General features: G+C 51.1%; 1 protein-coding gene across 1 annotated transcript in view; it reads left to right on the top strand.

The window, feature by feature from the left end:
• The window catches only part of CXCR5 (C-X-C motif chemokine receptor 5), a 28,627-nt gene extending 12,132 nt beyond the window's left edge, over positions 1-16,495 (top strand). The window contains exons 2-4 of the mRNA XM_058545082.1: positions 1,120-1,288; positions 5,777-5,896; positions 15,061-16,495. Of these exons, the coding sequence (XP_058401065.1) occupies positions 5,840-5,896; positions 15,061-16,128 (1,125 nt within the window). The 5' untranslated portion in view covers positions 1,120-1,288; positions 5,777-5,839 and the 3' untranslated portion in view covers positions 16,129-16,495. The remainder of the gene's footprint in view (positions 1-1,119; positions 1,289-5,776; positions 5,897-15,060) is intronic.
• Positions 16,496-17,153: the final 658 nt, after the last annotated feature.

Raw genomic sequence — 17,153 nt, 5'->3', positions numbered from 1 at the left:
TGCACCCCAGGGAAGCCGGGTGTTCTGGGGGAAACCAGCTGTGGGTTGTGGTGCCAGTTGCGTGAGGTGCTATCAGCTGTTCTAGAGAGGCCTCAGCTACGGCAGCATTTGTGTGGAGAGGCTGACAGCAGTGCTGGGGGGTGTTGGGAGCTCCAGTTTGGGACACCAGCTGTGTCAGGGCAAGCCATCTCCATGTACCAATTCTGTGTAGCTTAAGGCAGTGGTTCTCAAAGTGTGGTTCCCAGGCAGTCAACATCAGTATCACCTGGACACTTGTTAGGAATGCAGATTCTCAGGTTCCCACCCCAAACCTCTGGACTCAGAGACTCTGAGGGAAGGCCCAGCAATCTGTGTTTAACAAGCCCTCCAGGTGATTCTGAGGCCTATAGGTTGAGAACCGCCTTCCTGGGAGTGCCTTGTTTCGCATTCTATCTTTGATGCATCTTAGAATATTTAGGCAGGGTCTGGTCTAAAAGCAGCCTTGTTGGAAAATAAAAGTGCTGGGCCTCCAATCCAGGCCTTTTGATATAAAATCCAGCGTTTTCTCCACAGTTTACACAGCACATTCACGCACAGCACTTATGTGTGAAGAACTCTGGGTTTATCCTCCTTACTCCGTATGCCTTCCACATTGCTGGACTCGGCCGCACTAGGTTCATTGATGCAGTACATTCATATATGTACTGCATTGAAAATGTTCTCAAGTCGTATGTATATATGAGTGTACAAACTTGCGGACATGTGTCTGTTCGGCCTTCTCTGTAAGACAAAAGGCTCCCAGGGCAGAGCCTGAATCCCGCCTCCCTTGATCTTCACATCTCCCATCTGGCTGGGGCTCAGCTCCTACTCAGTATGAAAACACCTGATCGAGCACCTGACTCACTCTCTAACCCTGGCCACCACACAGCCCACCCCCGGGCCAAGGTTCCCAGACACACTCATGGCCCCTATAACCTTGAGGTAACCTTGATGCGCCTACCTAGCACCTGCAGCCCATTTCCTCCCCACAGGACTCCTACCTGTTACCTAATGAGAGAGGAGCTATGCGTGGGTGCTGGCTCCCGGCACTGAGAACATTTACCACCTCGCTTCCTGTGTTGATTTGTATTGTGCTTTTAGGTCACTGGTGCCTCAGCGAGGTGTTAACACTCACAACTACTTCCTACTACTGCCTGAAGCTCAGTTTCCACATGTGATAATGTGATAAAAATACCTACCACTTAAAGACTGTTCAGAGGATGAAAGGAAATGATGTGTGTGAAGAGCTTAGCACAGTTCATGGCACATGGTAAGTACCTGATAAACAACCCATAAAGGCTTTAAGCAGAGTTTTTCCTTTAGGTAGCCAGGTAAGTGCCTGTCCTTTGCAAAACTGAATCTCTGAGAGAAGGTTATGTGGTCTGGTGGAGAGAGCCCCAGGTATTGGTGTCCACCGAGCTGGCTTCAGACCCTGACTCTGCCAATTACTCTCCCTGCAATCATGAGTGAGGATCTGAGCCTCTGTTTTCTCACCCGTCCCCCCCAGAAATATGGCTAGAGATGATGCCAATACCTCCCACACAAGGTGTTTTGAGGATTAAATATAATTAAATGTGAAATTAACTTAAACATGAAGATTAGGTAAATTAAATTTAAAAATTGCAGGGCTTTGTAGATTGGTAAATGCTATGCAAATGTTATTGTTATTCTCTTTGGGTGCCTAGAGGGATGACCAACTCTTTGCAGGCTGACTCACTAGGTAGGGACTTGTGGAGCTCTGTTCTGAACAGTTGGGAAGCACCCAGAGAAAGAAGAGAAGATCTCTGCCCAGGTCAGAGAGATAGAGTGTCCCAGGTCAGTGGAAGTAATAAGGGAATAAAACCCAACCCATACCCTGCACCCCAACACTCTGCGGAACAACTTAATGTTTCTGTGGAATCTGGGAAATGAACTCCAAGACAAGTGATTGTATCTAGTATTTGGAATAAATACAAATTTAATATAATCCATGAACTGTGAAGTAAAAGTACTGAGAAAATCCACCTGAGCTGATGCTAAGCAGCCATCCACCTAAGGCAGACACAAGCCCACTCTTGGCAGACCCACCAGCAGTCATTTTGATAAGAAGCCTGGAAAACAATCCAGCCTCCGGTAGGCTGCCCATGAGGTGGGGACTGGGATTCCACACAGAAATATAAACAAGTTGCATATTGAAATAAAATTTGGGCTGCCTCTCTTAGAAGCATCCCCTCCATCTGATCATCACACACAGATGGGACCCCTGCCATCTCATCTTTAAAGTCAAGGGATCACAGCCTAGGCATTGCCCCTGCTATCCTGGGGGGCTAGTCTGGCTTATGGGTTTGAAGATCATAAGATCATCTTTTCTACCAGAGGCAGTTACTCTCTGAACCTTCTAAGGCAACACTGGAACTCACGGTCAGTAGGTATTTACCCATTTAGGGCAAACTGAGTTGACCATCAAAGGTCGGTGGCTCAGTCAAGTGAGCCCTGGGAACGTGTAGTATGTGCCAGCATCTGGAGAGACAGGAAGGGATATCTGAATGGGTCCACGGTGCAAGAAGCACCAGGAAGTCAAGGGACTGGAGAGGAGATCAGGTGAGAGTCACAGGTTCCTCTGCTTCATAAAACCCAGGTCAGCCACTGAGAAGCTAGTAGATGACTCACTGCCCCACACCATCACAGCTGAAACTACTGCCACAGCCTGCTGCTGCCCCTGAGAAGTAGTCCTGAGCCTCCTCCCAAACCCCTTTTCTGGGCTTGCAACACATCAATGGGAATGGACAACTGTGCATTCCCAGTTGTGGAAGAACAGGAGAGGAGAAGGCCACAAGAGCAATTCCACCTTGTCCAGTGTACACTCCAAGCTCCTCCTGCCTCCTCTCTCAGCCCCCACCAACATCATCATCATCATCATCACTACCATAACCGCACCATCCACATCTTGAATAATTCTGTCCATGTATTTTTTTTTTTTTTTGTAAAGAAGGTCAGCCCTGAGCTAACATCCATGCCAATCCTCCTCTTTTTGCTGAGGAAGACCGGCCCTGAGCTAACATCTGTGCCTATCTTCCTCCACTTTATATGGGATGCCGTCACAGCATGGCCTGACAAGCGGTGCATTGGTGCGCACCTGGGATCCGAACCTGGGCCACCAGCAGTGGAGCGCCCGAGCTTAACCACTATGCCACAGGGCCGGCCCCCTCTCCACATATTTTTTCATGCAGTCCTCATCATCTCCCATGCCCCCTACCATGCACTCTCCCCTCCAGGCACATCAGGCCTTCACTCTATTCAAACCTTCAATGTCCATCTCATGTCCTACTTCTTCCATGAAGTCTTCCCCGACCTTTGAGAATAGTAGATCTCTAATGGCATGAAGCAGGGTTCTGTTTTTGGCAGTGTCCTGTCAATATTTTCCAGCAGGACTTGGATAGACCTAAGGATGGCATGCTTACCTAAGTTGTCATCACATCAACAGATGACTGAATCAGGATTTCAAAAGTTTCCCCTTATAGGCTGAGATGATGGACTAGAACCATCAAAATGAAATTTGTTAGGCATGTTGTCAAGGAGAGTGGGAGCCCACAGGAAAAACCATTTTAATTGCAGTTATATAAGTATGGAGTCTTAAACAAGGAAACTTTTATCTTCCTATATTTTGTCCTAGTCAGATAATATCTGAATTATTAGCCAGAAATCACCCAGAGGTCAAAGAACAGGCTGGCAAGGGGCCCAGAAACTACATCCTTTGAAGAATAGCTGAAGACACCAGGGATGTGTATTCTGGAGAAGGGAAGACTAATGGGGATGTGCTATCTGTCTTCAGAGGATACTTATTGGAAGAGGAGCTAGACAGTCTAGACAGAAGGCAGAGCCAGGACCTCTGGGGATGAGTTACAGGGAGACATATTTTGACTCAGCATGAGGAATAAGTTTCTAATGATTAAATCATCCTACATTGAAACATGATCTCCTGAAAGGAACAAGTTTTTCATTCCTGGCGATGTTTGACCAATGCTGGGTGCCCATCTGATGAAGATGTAGTGACAAGAATCTTAACATTTGCTGGGGGCGGGGGAGAGGGGATGAGGATGGATTGGTTTATCTCCCAAATTCCCTTCCAATTCCTATGTGATTCTATATACTATATTCCTTCCTGATCAATGTCCTTAGAGCAGCAAAAGCTAAGTTGAATATTTCAGTGGATTGGAGGGACAGGGATACTAGGGGGTGGGGCTGGAAGAATGGTGAATACACTGCAAACTTGGGACACAGGAGACATTGGGCAGCTTCTTCCTGAAAGTTTCAGGACTGAAAGTGCAAGAGAGGAACTTAGACCTCTTGTCCTCGGATTCTTCCTCCTTAAAAGCAGTTGCTGAAGGCAGTGAGTGAAGAGAGGAAAGAAAGACCTCAATAGCACAAATAGAGGCTGCAAACTCCTCAAGTTGTTGAAACCCAAGAAAGATGTATCTGTTGGGGGTGAAGTGGGGATGCTAAGCAAGGTGTTTGGAGAGAAAGGGGAAGATGAATACGGAGGAAAATGTGAAGGAGGGCACTAGAAAGGGTAGAATCCCAGGGAATGGTAATTTGGCCAGAAGAGGAGGATGATAACAAGGGTTGAGGTGGGGTAGAGAAACAGCACATCATGTGTGGGCGCGTCTGTGTGTGCAGTCATTGTTTCACATCATTGTGGGCCAAGAGAGGAAATGACCTCTCCTGGAAGATGCAGCACAGAGATGAGACTTGGGGGTAAATTGATCCATGCCTACAAAGGGGCTTCTTAAAGAGCAGAGTCCTCAGACAGGGCACAGTGAGGGAAAGGAAAGGGGTTCCATGAGCCTGTAAGAGTGGCAGCCTGGTATAGTAGAGAAAACACTGAATACAGAGTCAGGAAACCTGGATTCAGGGCCCAGCTCTGCCGCTGGTGAGCTGTGGATCCTGGGGATATTATTCTCCCTCTCTGGTCCTCAGGGTCCTCCAGGGTGAAAATCTACTCGAGCTGGGTAGTCTATGGTGTTAATAATTTACATACTGGCCAAGTTAATTTGTAGCTAGAACATCGTTATTTTTGAATCAGAAAATGACTCTGTGACTTTATCTTTTTGTGCTTGGTAATTTGAGAAATTTCATTTTTGACTTCCAGTAATGTTTTAGTGTTGTTCCTTCTGAAAATTTTTTACTTATCTCTTCTGAACTTGAGCTGGAAAGAGAAGGGGTTTTGCCCTTGCCTGGGCAAAAGGACGGTGGCAAGTGGGTGGCCAAGTGTCCCAATTTGCCTGGGACTGAGGGGTTTCCCAGGACAAGGGACTTTCAGTGCTGGGCAAACTGGATGATTGGTTGCCCTAGTGGTGAGAAAGATGAAGGTTTGGAGGTGGCTTGGAGCAGAGGTCCTAGAAGCGCTGTCCACCTGTTCTCTTTCTATGTGGAGATTCTCTCTGGGCCCCGCTGACTGGTGTGGTGGTTTTTATTATAAGGTGCGACTCCTTATTGGGAAGCTGGTGGAGGTCCAGGGAGGAGAAGTGAGGGGCAGCCTTCATACCAGTCACAAGCCCCAACCGAGACAACTATTGCCGGGAAAGAGGCTGAAATGCTTGACTAGCACTGATGCTGTGGGGATTTTCCCTTTTTCTTCAAAAAAAAAAACAGAAAAGACCCAGTGGAAAAAAAAAAAGTGATGAGTTGTAAGGCAGACAGCGGGTCCTACGCAGACCCAGGAGACAGTGCGCAGCTCATTTGTTTAAATTTGCAGCTGACGGCTGCCGCCTCTCTATAGGCACCAGGGAAAGAACCTCTCAACATCAGACGGTGACCAGTCTGGTGACGTACAGCTACAACCATGAACTACCCCCTAACCCTGGACATGGACCTCACGAACTACAATCTGGAGGACCTGGTGAGTAGGGACAGATGGCTTGTGGTTGCCTAGGCCCTACTTGGAATTCTAAATAGCCTGTGCCCAGGGCCAAGGAAAAGGGGATAGCTGTGGAGTCTCCTCCCACTGTGGATTAGCAGGATCTAGACAGGCCCATTGGCATCTGCCTTTTAACATTTTATTTCCCATTCCACGGAAGAAGCAGGTGAATGGAGCTGCTGCCTTAAATAGACAGCCTTTAGAGGGGGTTGGAAGTATGGATTCAGGTCCTGCATCATCCCTGACTGCTGTGTAACCTGGAACAAGTCACTTTGCCTCTCCATTCTTCAATAGGGGATCCTCTTCTTGCCTCTTAGAGCTGGAACAAGGGGCTAGATGGGACAGTACTCTGGAGATTTTCTGCATGTCAGGAGGCTGGCATTGCTAGTCAATCAATCAGTGTATATTTATTCATCTCTTGCTCTGTGATTATATTATCAGAGCGCTACACTCTCTGTTAGATGGAGAAGTTGAGGGATTGGTCTTGGCCCTCCAATACTTTATAGTTTAGCCAAGAAGAAAAAAATCGCTCACCAGATGCTCTCAGACAATGATTATGTGCTAAACCGAGGAAGCGTGAGACCAGGTGGTCAGCAAGGGAGAGGACCCAGTGGGCTAAGTTGGGGGCGGGGGGTGCCCAGTTGGTGAGAGAACGCTGTGTTAATCCTAGAAAGGTTTTAGAGCATGTTGTTGCCTCCCTCAAAGGACTGGAATCTCTCGACATAAGGTGTTCTTGGGTGGGCTGAGAAAATGGTTCCCCGCTTCAGTCTCTGCCACCCACCTGAGACTCTCTGGTGAAGCAGAGTGGTTCAGTTGGCTTGGTTGTCACTGGGCTCCAAAAGGACCTGTGTGGGGAGCAGCTCAACCAGAGACCCCAGGGCTTCTGTGTGCGGGCAGCAGAGCACTGTTTGTAAGGATCTTTTGGAAATTTCTTTGTGGTTTTTTCTCCCTTTCCCCCATGGCCAGTGGCACTTGTAGGAAAGGACTTCTCTGAGCTGCACTCTGGGCTGGATCATGAAGGATCCAAACCCTTTCTTTTATACCCACCAGCTCTCCTGACCCTAAACTCACCCTGAGATGTTCTCTACTCCCTCTTGCTCCCCCAGTACAGTCTGTACTGTAACTCCACCAACCATGTTCCCAGACTTGCTTGGAAAAGTCTGCCTCTCACTTGCCCAGATCCCAAGGCTTGGAAGTATAAGTAGAACATGGGGGTAAGGCGAGGGGAAGGGCTAACTACTCAAAGTCTAGCCTCTCAGATTCAATCCCCAGGTACAAGCAGAGGCAGAACCATCAGTCTAATCAGACCAGCTGCATAATTGTGGCACCTGACGCAAAATGAAAATGCAGGGCCCCTTGTTCAAAAATTGTTAATAATTTCAAGATAGCAATGGCTGAGTACTAAACCAAGCCCTGGGCTCTTCTAAGTGCAGAGTCCTGTGTGACTGCATGGGTCGCACACCCATGAAGCTGGCCCTGAGTCCAATCACAGAGTCTGGGCCATGCCCCACATCAGACTAAAACTCCACTGCCCTGACAAGGCAACGTGCTCCCACCCTGGCCCCCAGTCCTGGCTCCTGGCCTCACCTGATTAGGTTACTGGGTGTCTTTCTCTGCCCGCAGCTTCAAGCTGACCACGGGCCCTGACCCAGTTGGATATTGTAGTAACCAACTCAAGACCTGGCTAGTCCTGGCTTCTGAGAAACCTCAAGAGTTTCCCCTAATTGCACGCCTCACTCCACTGCATGACCTACTAGAGACAGGTGGTGGCGAGGGACAGCAGGGTATGTCCCATATATCAAAGAAAACCTACAGCCCAGGGAGAGAGACCTGGTGACTTGCTTCATGTCATACCTCAAATGAGTGGTGTTGGGCCAGGCATCCCAGCAAGCCGGAATCCCTTCAGTCAGGGTCTAGCCAGGAGCCCAGGAGTCCTTGGACCATCCAGGCTCCGGAGCTCCTCTTCAACCAGCTCCCAGTGCCTCGTCCCACCTTTACTTACCTCCTATACACTCTTTCTAGGGCTGTTGCCCCCTCAGAAGCACAGACACTCTCCCTCTACCCTTGCCCACTCACAGCAGGGCCTTGAGCAGTTGTGACGGTCTCCCTGACAGTGTCTTACAGCACACGGGCCCTGGGATGGCAGAGTAGCAGAAGAGTCTTGCAAGTAGTAGCTTCTCAATAAGCATTTATTGATTTGTGATGTATTGAAGGTCTCAGTTCATCATTTCTCTCTGAAGTTGGTCTAGCTTCTATTTCTTTTGCTTCCTATTCCCAACCTTGTCCTTGTCAAAACAAAGTACTGGTTCACTTTCCTAGAACACTGGGTTCTACACTCCAATGTTGAGTTAATATCTGGGCGCTCTTGGCCAGAAGCCACGTGTTGGTCATCCTGTCTTCCCCTCCTCCTCTTGAATTCTAAGATCAACTCTAGCCACTTAAAATGGTCATTTTCTTAAGACCGGCTGGTAACTCCCATGAATGGAGGATCCAAACAGAAAAATCCAGATGGCTAGGTACCAGGAACAAGGGGTCAGGTCGCTGGGGTGGGCATGCCTGGGACAACCCTGCTGCGAAGGCAGATCTAGGCAGACCTAGAAAAGTCTCATCTACAGGAACCCATCTGAGTGCGTAGAGTCTCCTCTTGACAGAACCGGGGCCTGGGCTGGGGCACCTACAGGGGCCAATCATAAACTGCACCTCCAGCTGCACCCCGCACACCAGCCAGGAGGGGAAGCTGCTGTAGAGCAGGGTGAAGACGGTCCAGCCTCAGGGCCTGGCTTCCCCTAACCTCTCTCCAGTGACGGCCCCCAAAGAACCGTGACTTCAGTGTGATCAGAGCATCACAGGCTGCAAAACCTGTCCGCCCGATCACACTGTCTCATTGCATCAAAGAGGCGTAAAGAAGAAGAACCAAAACCAGCTCAGGCTGTTTCTGGGCTTTACCTTGGGCGAGGGGAGGATCCACCTCCCCCTACCCCAACCAGGTCAAAAGTCCCAGAGGAACCCCAGTGGAGAAGGCCCCAAGTGGGGGTTAGTGGGAGGGGATCCAGGATCAGGGAGAGACCCAGGGCCAGCCTGGGGAGGGGGCAGTGTTGGGGTGAATCTGGGTTCACGCACACAGACCACAGTCTACATCAGGAACTCTTGTCCTTGAGGATACAGACTGGCTGATCCCACTCCTCTGGCAAAATGGCATTAAAAATGGCCATGGATTTGGCCTGAGAATCAGGACATAAGAATGAGTTTTCTTTCAGGAATAATGGGACAAAATATTTCAAATCAGTACTGACCCAGGAGATGGTTTCAAGAGGTTGCTGTACACACCTAGGAGGCATGTCTACCTGTCCCTCGGGCTGTGTCACTCTGTCACCCAAGTGCAAATTGATTTGGGGTGCCAAGTGGGGACCCCCTTAAACTTAAATACTCAGTGCAGAGGAAAGGATAGCTTAAAGTCTCCCCCAGAGAACCACATTCAGAATAGTACCATGTTTCTAAAGGCCAAAATTCTTGGATAGAGATAGAAGAGGAGACGGGGAGGCTTGCTCCCGAAGGGGAGGGGAGGAGACAGGAGGGAGATGTGACAAATGGCAAGCCAGAGTCTCATGTGGTCTTTAGGGAGTGTGGGCTCTCTAAAGGAAGAATGAGGTAAGGGATACAGACCTCTGCCCTCACCCCTTGGCCCAATCTCATTCCTCTAGAGCCCTGCACTCCTCAAGTCACTGAAGGCTGGAATGAGAGACGCCCTGGCTGGCCCCACTTACAGCTCCTGACTCTTGGTTGGGAATATCCAGACAGGGACATACAGGAGATGGAGCCTGTCTGTGCTCCCAATGGCCAGAGTGATGACCCACATCTGTGTGCAGACGCCTCCTGCAGCCAATATGACTCAGGCCCCTGAGTCCTGGAGTTGAGTTTGGCCTGAACGAGCCATGCACTCCGAAGCCCTGCCCCCTTCCTGGCGGCTGAGAAGCAAGATCAGGCGGGGCCATTCACTGGCTACAGGACAGACAGGCTAGAGAAGCAAGAGGCGCCCACCTAGGCGCTGAGCTAGATGAAGATCCTGCTGAGAACCAGCTCAGCCCTGGGCAGGGCGTGACAGCCAGAGAATCCGAGCATCTGGGAGCTGTGAGCGAGGGGCATTTGAGGGCAGGGCCCAGCCTCCTTTCCAGCCTCCTTCCCACACACTTGGGCTCAAACATTCCTCTTCCTCCCAAGGGCCTCAACCCATTGTTGGACAGTTCTGCCTATTAAGATGTTTTTTGGGGCGGCCCGGTGTCGCAGCGGTTAAGAGTGCGTGCTCCGCTTCGGCGGCCCAAGGGTTCACAGGTTGGGATCCCGGGCACACCCCGATGCACCGCTTGTCAAGCCATGCTGTGGTGGTGTCCCATATAAAGCGGAGGAAGATGGGCACGGATGTTAGCCCAGGGCCAATCTTCCTCAGCAAAAAGAGGAGGATTGGCATTGGATGTTAGCTCAGGGCTGATCTTCCTCACACACAAAATAAATGTTTAAAAAAATAAAAAAAGAGGTTTTTCTCCTATGAGAAAGACCCATTCCTCCTGCCCTGCCCTCTAGAACCTCACACAATAAGCCCATCTTGCCCTCTTGCTCAGGGGGGCTCTTTCCAATCCTTGAAGAAGACAGCTCTCTCGGACTCAAGTCTTCTCTTCCTTAGACTCTACACCCCAGTACCTGAAGACTTCCTCCCACCGCGGGGATTTCCACACCCCTCAGCAAACTGGTCACCCTTGTCCAGACCAAACAAACTGAGTTGGTGCCAGCTGCCCACCTACAGGTTTCTGTTCACCTAGAATAAGGTAACAGCAGCCCTTCTGGCAGCCACGTCACCCTGTTGACTCATCTTAAGCTTGCAGTCAACAAACTCTCGGGTCTTTTTCTCATAAATCGTCGTTAAGCCAGGTCTTCCCTAACTTGTCTCTGGACAGTTGAAGTTTTAAACCAAGTGTAGGTCTCTGTATTTTTCCCTATCAAATCCATCTGGTCAGTTCGGGCCCATAGTTCCAGGTTGTGGAGAACTGTGCATTGTCTGAAAGTGTCCCCTAGCTGTGTCATCCAAGACAGGGCTGAGAGTGTAAAAGAGGAGAGGATCCAGGACAGACCCCTGAGGAAGTCCCTGGACACCCCCTGCCCAACCTGCTGACACAGAATACCAGTCAGCAAATGTTTGCTGAGCTTCTCACTGGCCAGAGCAGGGCTGGGAGGCAGCCTCACCATTTGGAGAAGTCAGATGGGGCTCGGAGACCTTAATTATCCAGGGAGGGGCCTGGGTCTTACAGTGGCTCCTGAGAAAGCAAAGAAGAGACAGGCAGAAGGAGGAATGGAGGGAAGGAGAAGAGGAACATTTGTAATCCCACCACGGGCCAAGCACTTTGATCTCCTCCTCCGTCTTCCCTTCTCCTGGGACCTCAATACCAGGACACAGAATGTTCTAGCCCCTACTGCCCCATCCCCAGTGCTCACAGCAATTTTCTACTAGATTCCTGGCTCTGTGCTCAGCTTCATCTGGTCATCGTGTTTTCTTGCTTCTTTGGGGCGTGAGTCCCTGGGCCCTGTGGAGGCTGTTGTCCACTGGGTCCCTACCTATGCCACACACTGTCATGGCCCCACCTGGGCACACGTCTGTGTCTATACAGAGTGCATGCTGCCGTCAGAGTGTGTGCATGCTGAGGGCCTTGGGTTCCCGCAGCTTTTTATGTCAAAGAATGAGTGAGCACTCGGCCAGACTCCTGCACTGTGCTCCCTCTGGGCGTGGGTTTTAGAGGGCTCCCTTCTGCGCCCCCCTCCCCACGGTATTCAGGATTCCTGATTCCTCAGCTTCACTCCAGACCAGAGCTGACCTTGCTTGATTACCTCTCTCCATGGTTTGGGGAAGGGTGGGGGTGCCTGATCTCCTGGGTGTGGGAAGTGGCTTTAACAGGTGCCACTCCCGAGCCCCCAAAATGTCTGTTTGACACCTCCCTCTGAGATGTAGTGCCAACTCCCAGCACCCCTCAGACCAGCTTCCTCCCATGTTCCCCTCTCTGCCTGACCACTTTGTCAAACAAATAGCTCTTGGCAAGAAGGAAGAAACAGTCCTCCCACCCAACCCTCCTCTAAACCTGGGTTCTCAGGAGATGGGGGCTCTGCGGTCCTGGGGACATGTCCCACTGTGTTGACTCTAAATGAGCAATAAACCAATCAACTTGGATGCTTTAGAGGCTAAGGACTTGAGTGTTTCTCATAAAGGGCCTTCTGGGCCAGAAAGGCTGTGTGCACCTAAGCCCTCCACTGCACCGTGGGACAGCCAGGCCCCCAACACTGCCAAGGTAAAGTGGAGTCCAGCCTCAGTGACTGCCCCAAGCCCTGCATCTCTCCTTCCTCTGTCTGAATTGCTTTGCTCTGCATGAAGGCTGCTTATCTCACTGTTTTACCCTTTAACTCCTGCTGAATTCCAGGATGGAGCAAATGGTTGTCTTCAGTGACAATAGTGGAAATAGCTCCCAGTACAGAGAGAGAACCCAAGATAAGCTCTAGGCTGTCAAGGGCATTGGGAGGAGGCAGGAACTGAAGAAGGGTAAAAAGCAGTGTCTGAGTCGCCGCTGAGCACAGAGAAGGACTTGCCTAAAGTCCCGGAATACAAGCGCCCCTGGCCTTCCCTGGGAAATTGCTCTCAGAGCAGGTCAGCACACATCTGTCTCATGTCCATCATGTGTAAAGCACGTGGTCTTGTAGGGAGACACAGAAGGCCTGCCTCCAGGAGCTCACCATTTAGTGAGGAAACGGACATCTCAACCCTGCCTGCTGTAACAAAGGCACACGTAATGTACGAAGAGAGAATGCAATTCCAAGTGGAAGGGCTAGGAAGGAGGTAGGAAGGTGGGTTTGAGTGGGGCCTTGAAGGAGACATAGGAATTACATAGTAAACTTGGAAAGAAAGGACTGCTCAGCAAAAGGAAGGGTTTGAGCAAAGTTTTGGAGAGAGGAAGGTGTCGGGGTGTTGGGGGCAGGCAGCCAGTGGAATGATGAACCTGGAGGGTAGGGTGTCTAAAGTGATAAAGTAGAAGATGAGGTTTGAAGGTCAGAGGAATATACATTTTATAGAAATTTAAAGGTTCTGTTGGGATTTTGGTTGAGGTCTAATGGGGAGTTTAGACCTCACCCTGCAAGTCCATGGTTTTCAAACGAAAGTAGAACAATTTTCTTAAACAAAAGCTTATGTGTGAAATACCACATGAGACAAAAGTGGAGAGCTCTGGTTTAAAGGAGAGGAGGGGGGACTGGAGGCTGCCTCCCCCTCCCCGGCCCTGGCCCCAGGAGAACCCTGTGACGAAAGTCTATGGAATCATGCTGTATGGGACGCCCTGCAACTGGCTCTGAAATTTAGCAATATGTGTTAAACATCTCTCCCTAAGAGAACATGCAGATGAACCTCATTTCTTTCTGAGCACTGCATTGCCTTCTGTTGTGTGAAGGCACTGGAGTTGGCTTACTCCAATCGTCTACTGATGAACTTTATCACAAACGTCACTTTTTCTTATAAATGGCTTTGCGATTCAATGTGAAATTGAAGGAAAAAAAAGATAAAGACAGAAAGAAAAGAAAACCACTGTTTATAAGTAACAGGGAACCAGTTAAGGACTTTAAGCAGGAAACTGATGTGATGGGATTGGAGGGTCCTCTGTGTAAGAGATGGACAAGAGTGCAAAAGTTGGTGGGAATGGGACCTGTGGAGAGACAGTAGTCCTGAGCATTAGGGTGAGGAAGGGGTGGACTGAGGTGATGGCGGAGGGATGTTGGGGGTGGGAGGTGGGCAGACGGCTCTCCCATTGCACTAATGTATACTCCCATCTCCTTCTCCCAAAGCCACTTACCCCAGGGACCAGAAAGAAAGATCCAGATTGGGGAATGGGTCTGCCCACCACTGAAAGTGAGTGTAGGACCCACAACTGGGGCCTCTGGGTGGTGGTGCAACTCCCTGCTTGCGAGGGACCCTCACTCTCCTGGAAGGAGGGCAGCATGAGACGACCCAGAGCCTGGGGGCAGAGTACCCTCTCCCATCCTCTCCCTCCCTGGGCCTCATCATTTGTAGAAGTGTCTTTTTGAACCCACATAAGTTGGTTATAATTGGTTTTGAAATGCGGTGGGGAGGGATCTGGTTTGGGGAGGGGTGGGAAGAACAGAGCTGGGAAATGAGGAGGAGCAGGTGCATGGGGACAGCTGTGAGTGAAAGGTATGAAAACAGGCACCGTGTCTTCCTTTGTGGTTAGCTGGGTAAACAACCTGAGTGCTGGGGGGTGGGGGGGTGGGGAGGAGGAGGCTGGGGAGGAGGAAGCTTCCGGAGACAAAGCTGGCACATCCCCTTCACTTGGAACAGCCTCCCCCTACACTTCCTTCTGCCTCTGGGCTTTCCACTTCTGAAGCTCTCCTTGCTGTCAGCAGAGAAGGGAGTTTGCCAGTGGTGGGAAGTAGCAGGGAGGGAAGCCTAGGCAGGGCTGCATAGTGGTGGAAGCACTGGCTCTGCAGTGAGATCAACGTGGGTTCAAACAGACCTGATCTTTAGCTGGACACATCAGTAAAATAGAAATATTACATACCTTGAGGCTGTTGTGCTGATTAAACAAAATAGGAGGCTGTTACCACAATTTCAGTTATAATAAAGACAGTCAGGAATAGGGAACAAATCAAGAGGAAGCCAGCGGGCCACCGCAGCACCCGCCCCCTCAGCGGGATCCTAGGTTTTAGTGCCCACTGTTCTGTTCAGAATTGGAACAGATGGCTTCTTGTCCCAACCAGCTCCATTCCCAAAATTGAAGTCTTGATTCCAGCCCCCAAGCCTGCAGCCTTCCATACCAGAGGACACATAAACACAAAATAACCCACAGGTGCACAGCCCTTCAGAGTTTATGAAGCATGTCCTCCCCATCTATCTCCTTTCATCTTCGTCACTACCCTGTGAGGAATTGGTCCCTTTTACAGACGAAAACTGCAGTTGGAAAAGGCAAAGTGACTTGTTCAAGGACACACGAAGGGAAACTGGGATTGGGTCAGTGGGACATATTGGGAGTGCAGGGACAAAAGCAGTTAGCCTTTTGAGTGAGCCTAGGTCCTCAATTCCCTGCCCTTCTGTCTCCTTGCCCCTGCAGTACAAGGAATTAGGCAGCTTCAATGACAGCGCGGAGCCCCCCACGGTGGAAAATCACCTCTGCTCCACAGTTGAGGGGCCCCTCCTGAGCTCCTTCAAGGCCGTGTTCATGCCCATGGCCTATGGCCTCATCTTCCTCCTGGGTATGATGGGGAACATCCTGGTGCTGGTGATCCTGGAGCGGCACCGGCAAACACGCAGCTCCACTGAGACCTTCCTGTTCCACCTGGCGGTGGCCGACCTCCTACTGGTCTTCATTCTGCCCTTTGCTGTGGCCGAGGGCTCTGTAGGCTGGGTCCTGGGCACCTTCCTCTGCAAAACTGTGATTGCTCTGCACAAGATCAACTTCTACTGCAGCAGCCTGCTCCTGGCCTGCATTGCTGTGGACCGCTACCTGGCCATCGTCCATGCCGTCCACGCCTACCGCCACCGCCGCCTCCTCTCCATCCACATCACCTGTGCAACCATTTGGCTGGCGGGCTTCTTCTTCGCTTTGCCAGAGCTTCTCTTCGCCAAGGTCAGCCAACCCCATCACAATGACTCTCTGCCACGCTGCACCTTCTCCCAGGAGAACCAAGCCGAAACCAATGCCTGGTTCACCTCCCGCTTCCTCTACCATGTCGGAGGATTCCTGCTGCCAATGTTGGTGATGGGGTGGTGCTATGTAGGGGTGGTGAACAGGCTGTGCCAGGCCCAGCGACGCCCTCAGCGACAGAAGGCAGTCAGGGTGGCCATCCTGGTGACGAGTGTCTTCTTTCTCTGCTGGTCACCCTACCACATCGTCATCTTCCTGGACACCCTGGCGAGGCTGAAGGCCATGGGCAATAGCTGTGAGCTGAATGGCTATCTCTCTGTGGCCATCACCATGAGTGAGTTCCTGGGCCTGGCCCACTGCTGCCTCAATCCCATGCTCTACACTTTCGCCGGCGTGAAGTTCCGGAGTGACCTGTCACGGCTTCTGACCAAGCTGGGCTGTGCCGGCCCCGCCTCCCTCTGCCAGTTTTTGCCTAGTTGGCGCAAGAGCAGTAACTCTGAGTCAGAGAATGCCACCTCCCTCACCACCTTCTAGCTCCCAGCTCCCTTCTGTTTCTGTTTTCTTTGGGGGGATGCAGTGATGCTAGAACCCCTTCCAACAGGAGCTGGGATCCTAAGAGCTCATCTTGGCCAGTGTCCTCATATGGGGCAGCTAGATGAACCAACCCCTCTTTCCAGGACATCCCTGCCAGCTCTTCTCTCAGCACCTAAGAGTAAGTGCTAGACTAGAGTCCAGGGAGGAGAAAGCAGCCCAAAGGCAAAGCAAAGGATACCTGTACCTGTCTGCATCACCTTGGGCCAAGAGGACGCCTCACACCTTCTCTCATGTTAACCATCCAAAGCTCAAGAAACAACTTTTACTTCTGCCCTTGCCAATAGGGAAAGTCAGTCCCCTCCCAGAACGTACTCCATCCCCTTTTGGGCCACTGACCTCCACAACTACCCACGTCTCCTCCTACCCCACCTGCTGAAAGAAGCTAAAAGCTGAGGACCAGGGGACCGATGGAGGTTAAGGCTGAGGTAAGGCCAGCGGGCAACAGAGTGTGGCCTTAACTTGTGTCAGTCCCTAACAAACACAGCCAGGCCACCAGCCCTGCAGCGTCTTGACCAAGCAGGAAGCTCAGACTGACCCGGTCCAGGCAGCTGCCTCCGGCTCTGACCAAAACAGCACTGGGCCCGCCCCTTGTCACTGGGCCCTGAGAGGACCGCAGACCCAGGACAGACTCCAGGTGCCCTCAGAGACCAGGCAGTGTCCTCAGGAAGAACTAAGACGGAGCCAGCAGAGAGGAGCCCAACAGGGGAAAGAAAAGATTCTCCTTCCCCAGCCCTAAGGAGGGACAAGTACAAACCGAAGCCAGCTGTCTTCTCTGCCCAGGGTGCCGAGCTCCCAGAATGGGCCAGGGGAGGCAAGACCAGGGCCCTGGTGGTCTGGGCACTGATGGGGAAGGAGGCAGACTCGTTCCTCCCGGTACCGCTCCCTGCACACAGCCACGGGAAACTCCTCGAGCAGCAGAGGGGGTCTTGACCACAGCACACAGAGCACTTAGACAAAAGTCAGAA

Source organism: Diceros bicornis, chromosome 7, assembly GCF_020826845.1.
Source record: "Diceros bicornis minor isolate mBicDic1 chromosome 7, mDicBic1.mat.cur, whole genome shotgun sequence".
Classification (NCBI taxonomy): Eukaryota; Metazoa; Chordata; class Mammalia; order Perissodactyla; family Rhinocerotidae; genus Diceros; species Diceros bicornis.
The sequence above is the reverse complement of the archived record's forward strand: the minus strand, read 5'-3'. Positions and strand labels throughout refer to the sequence as shown.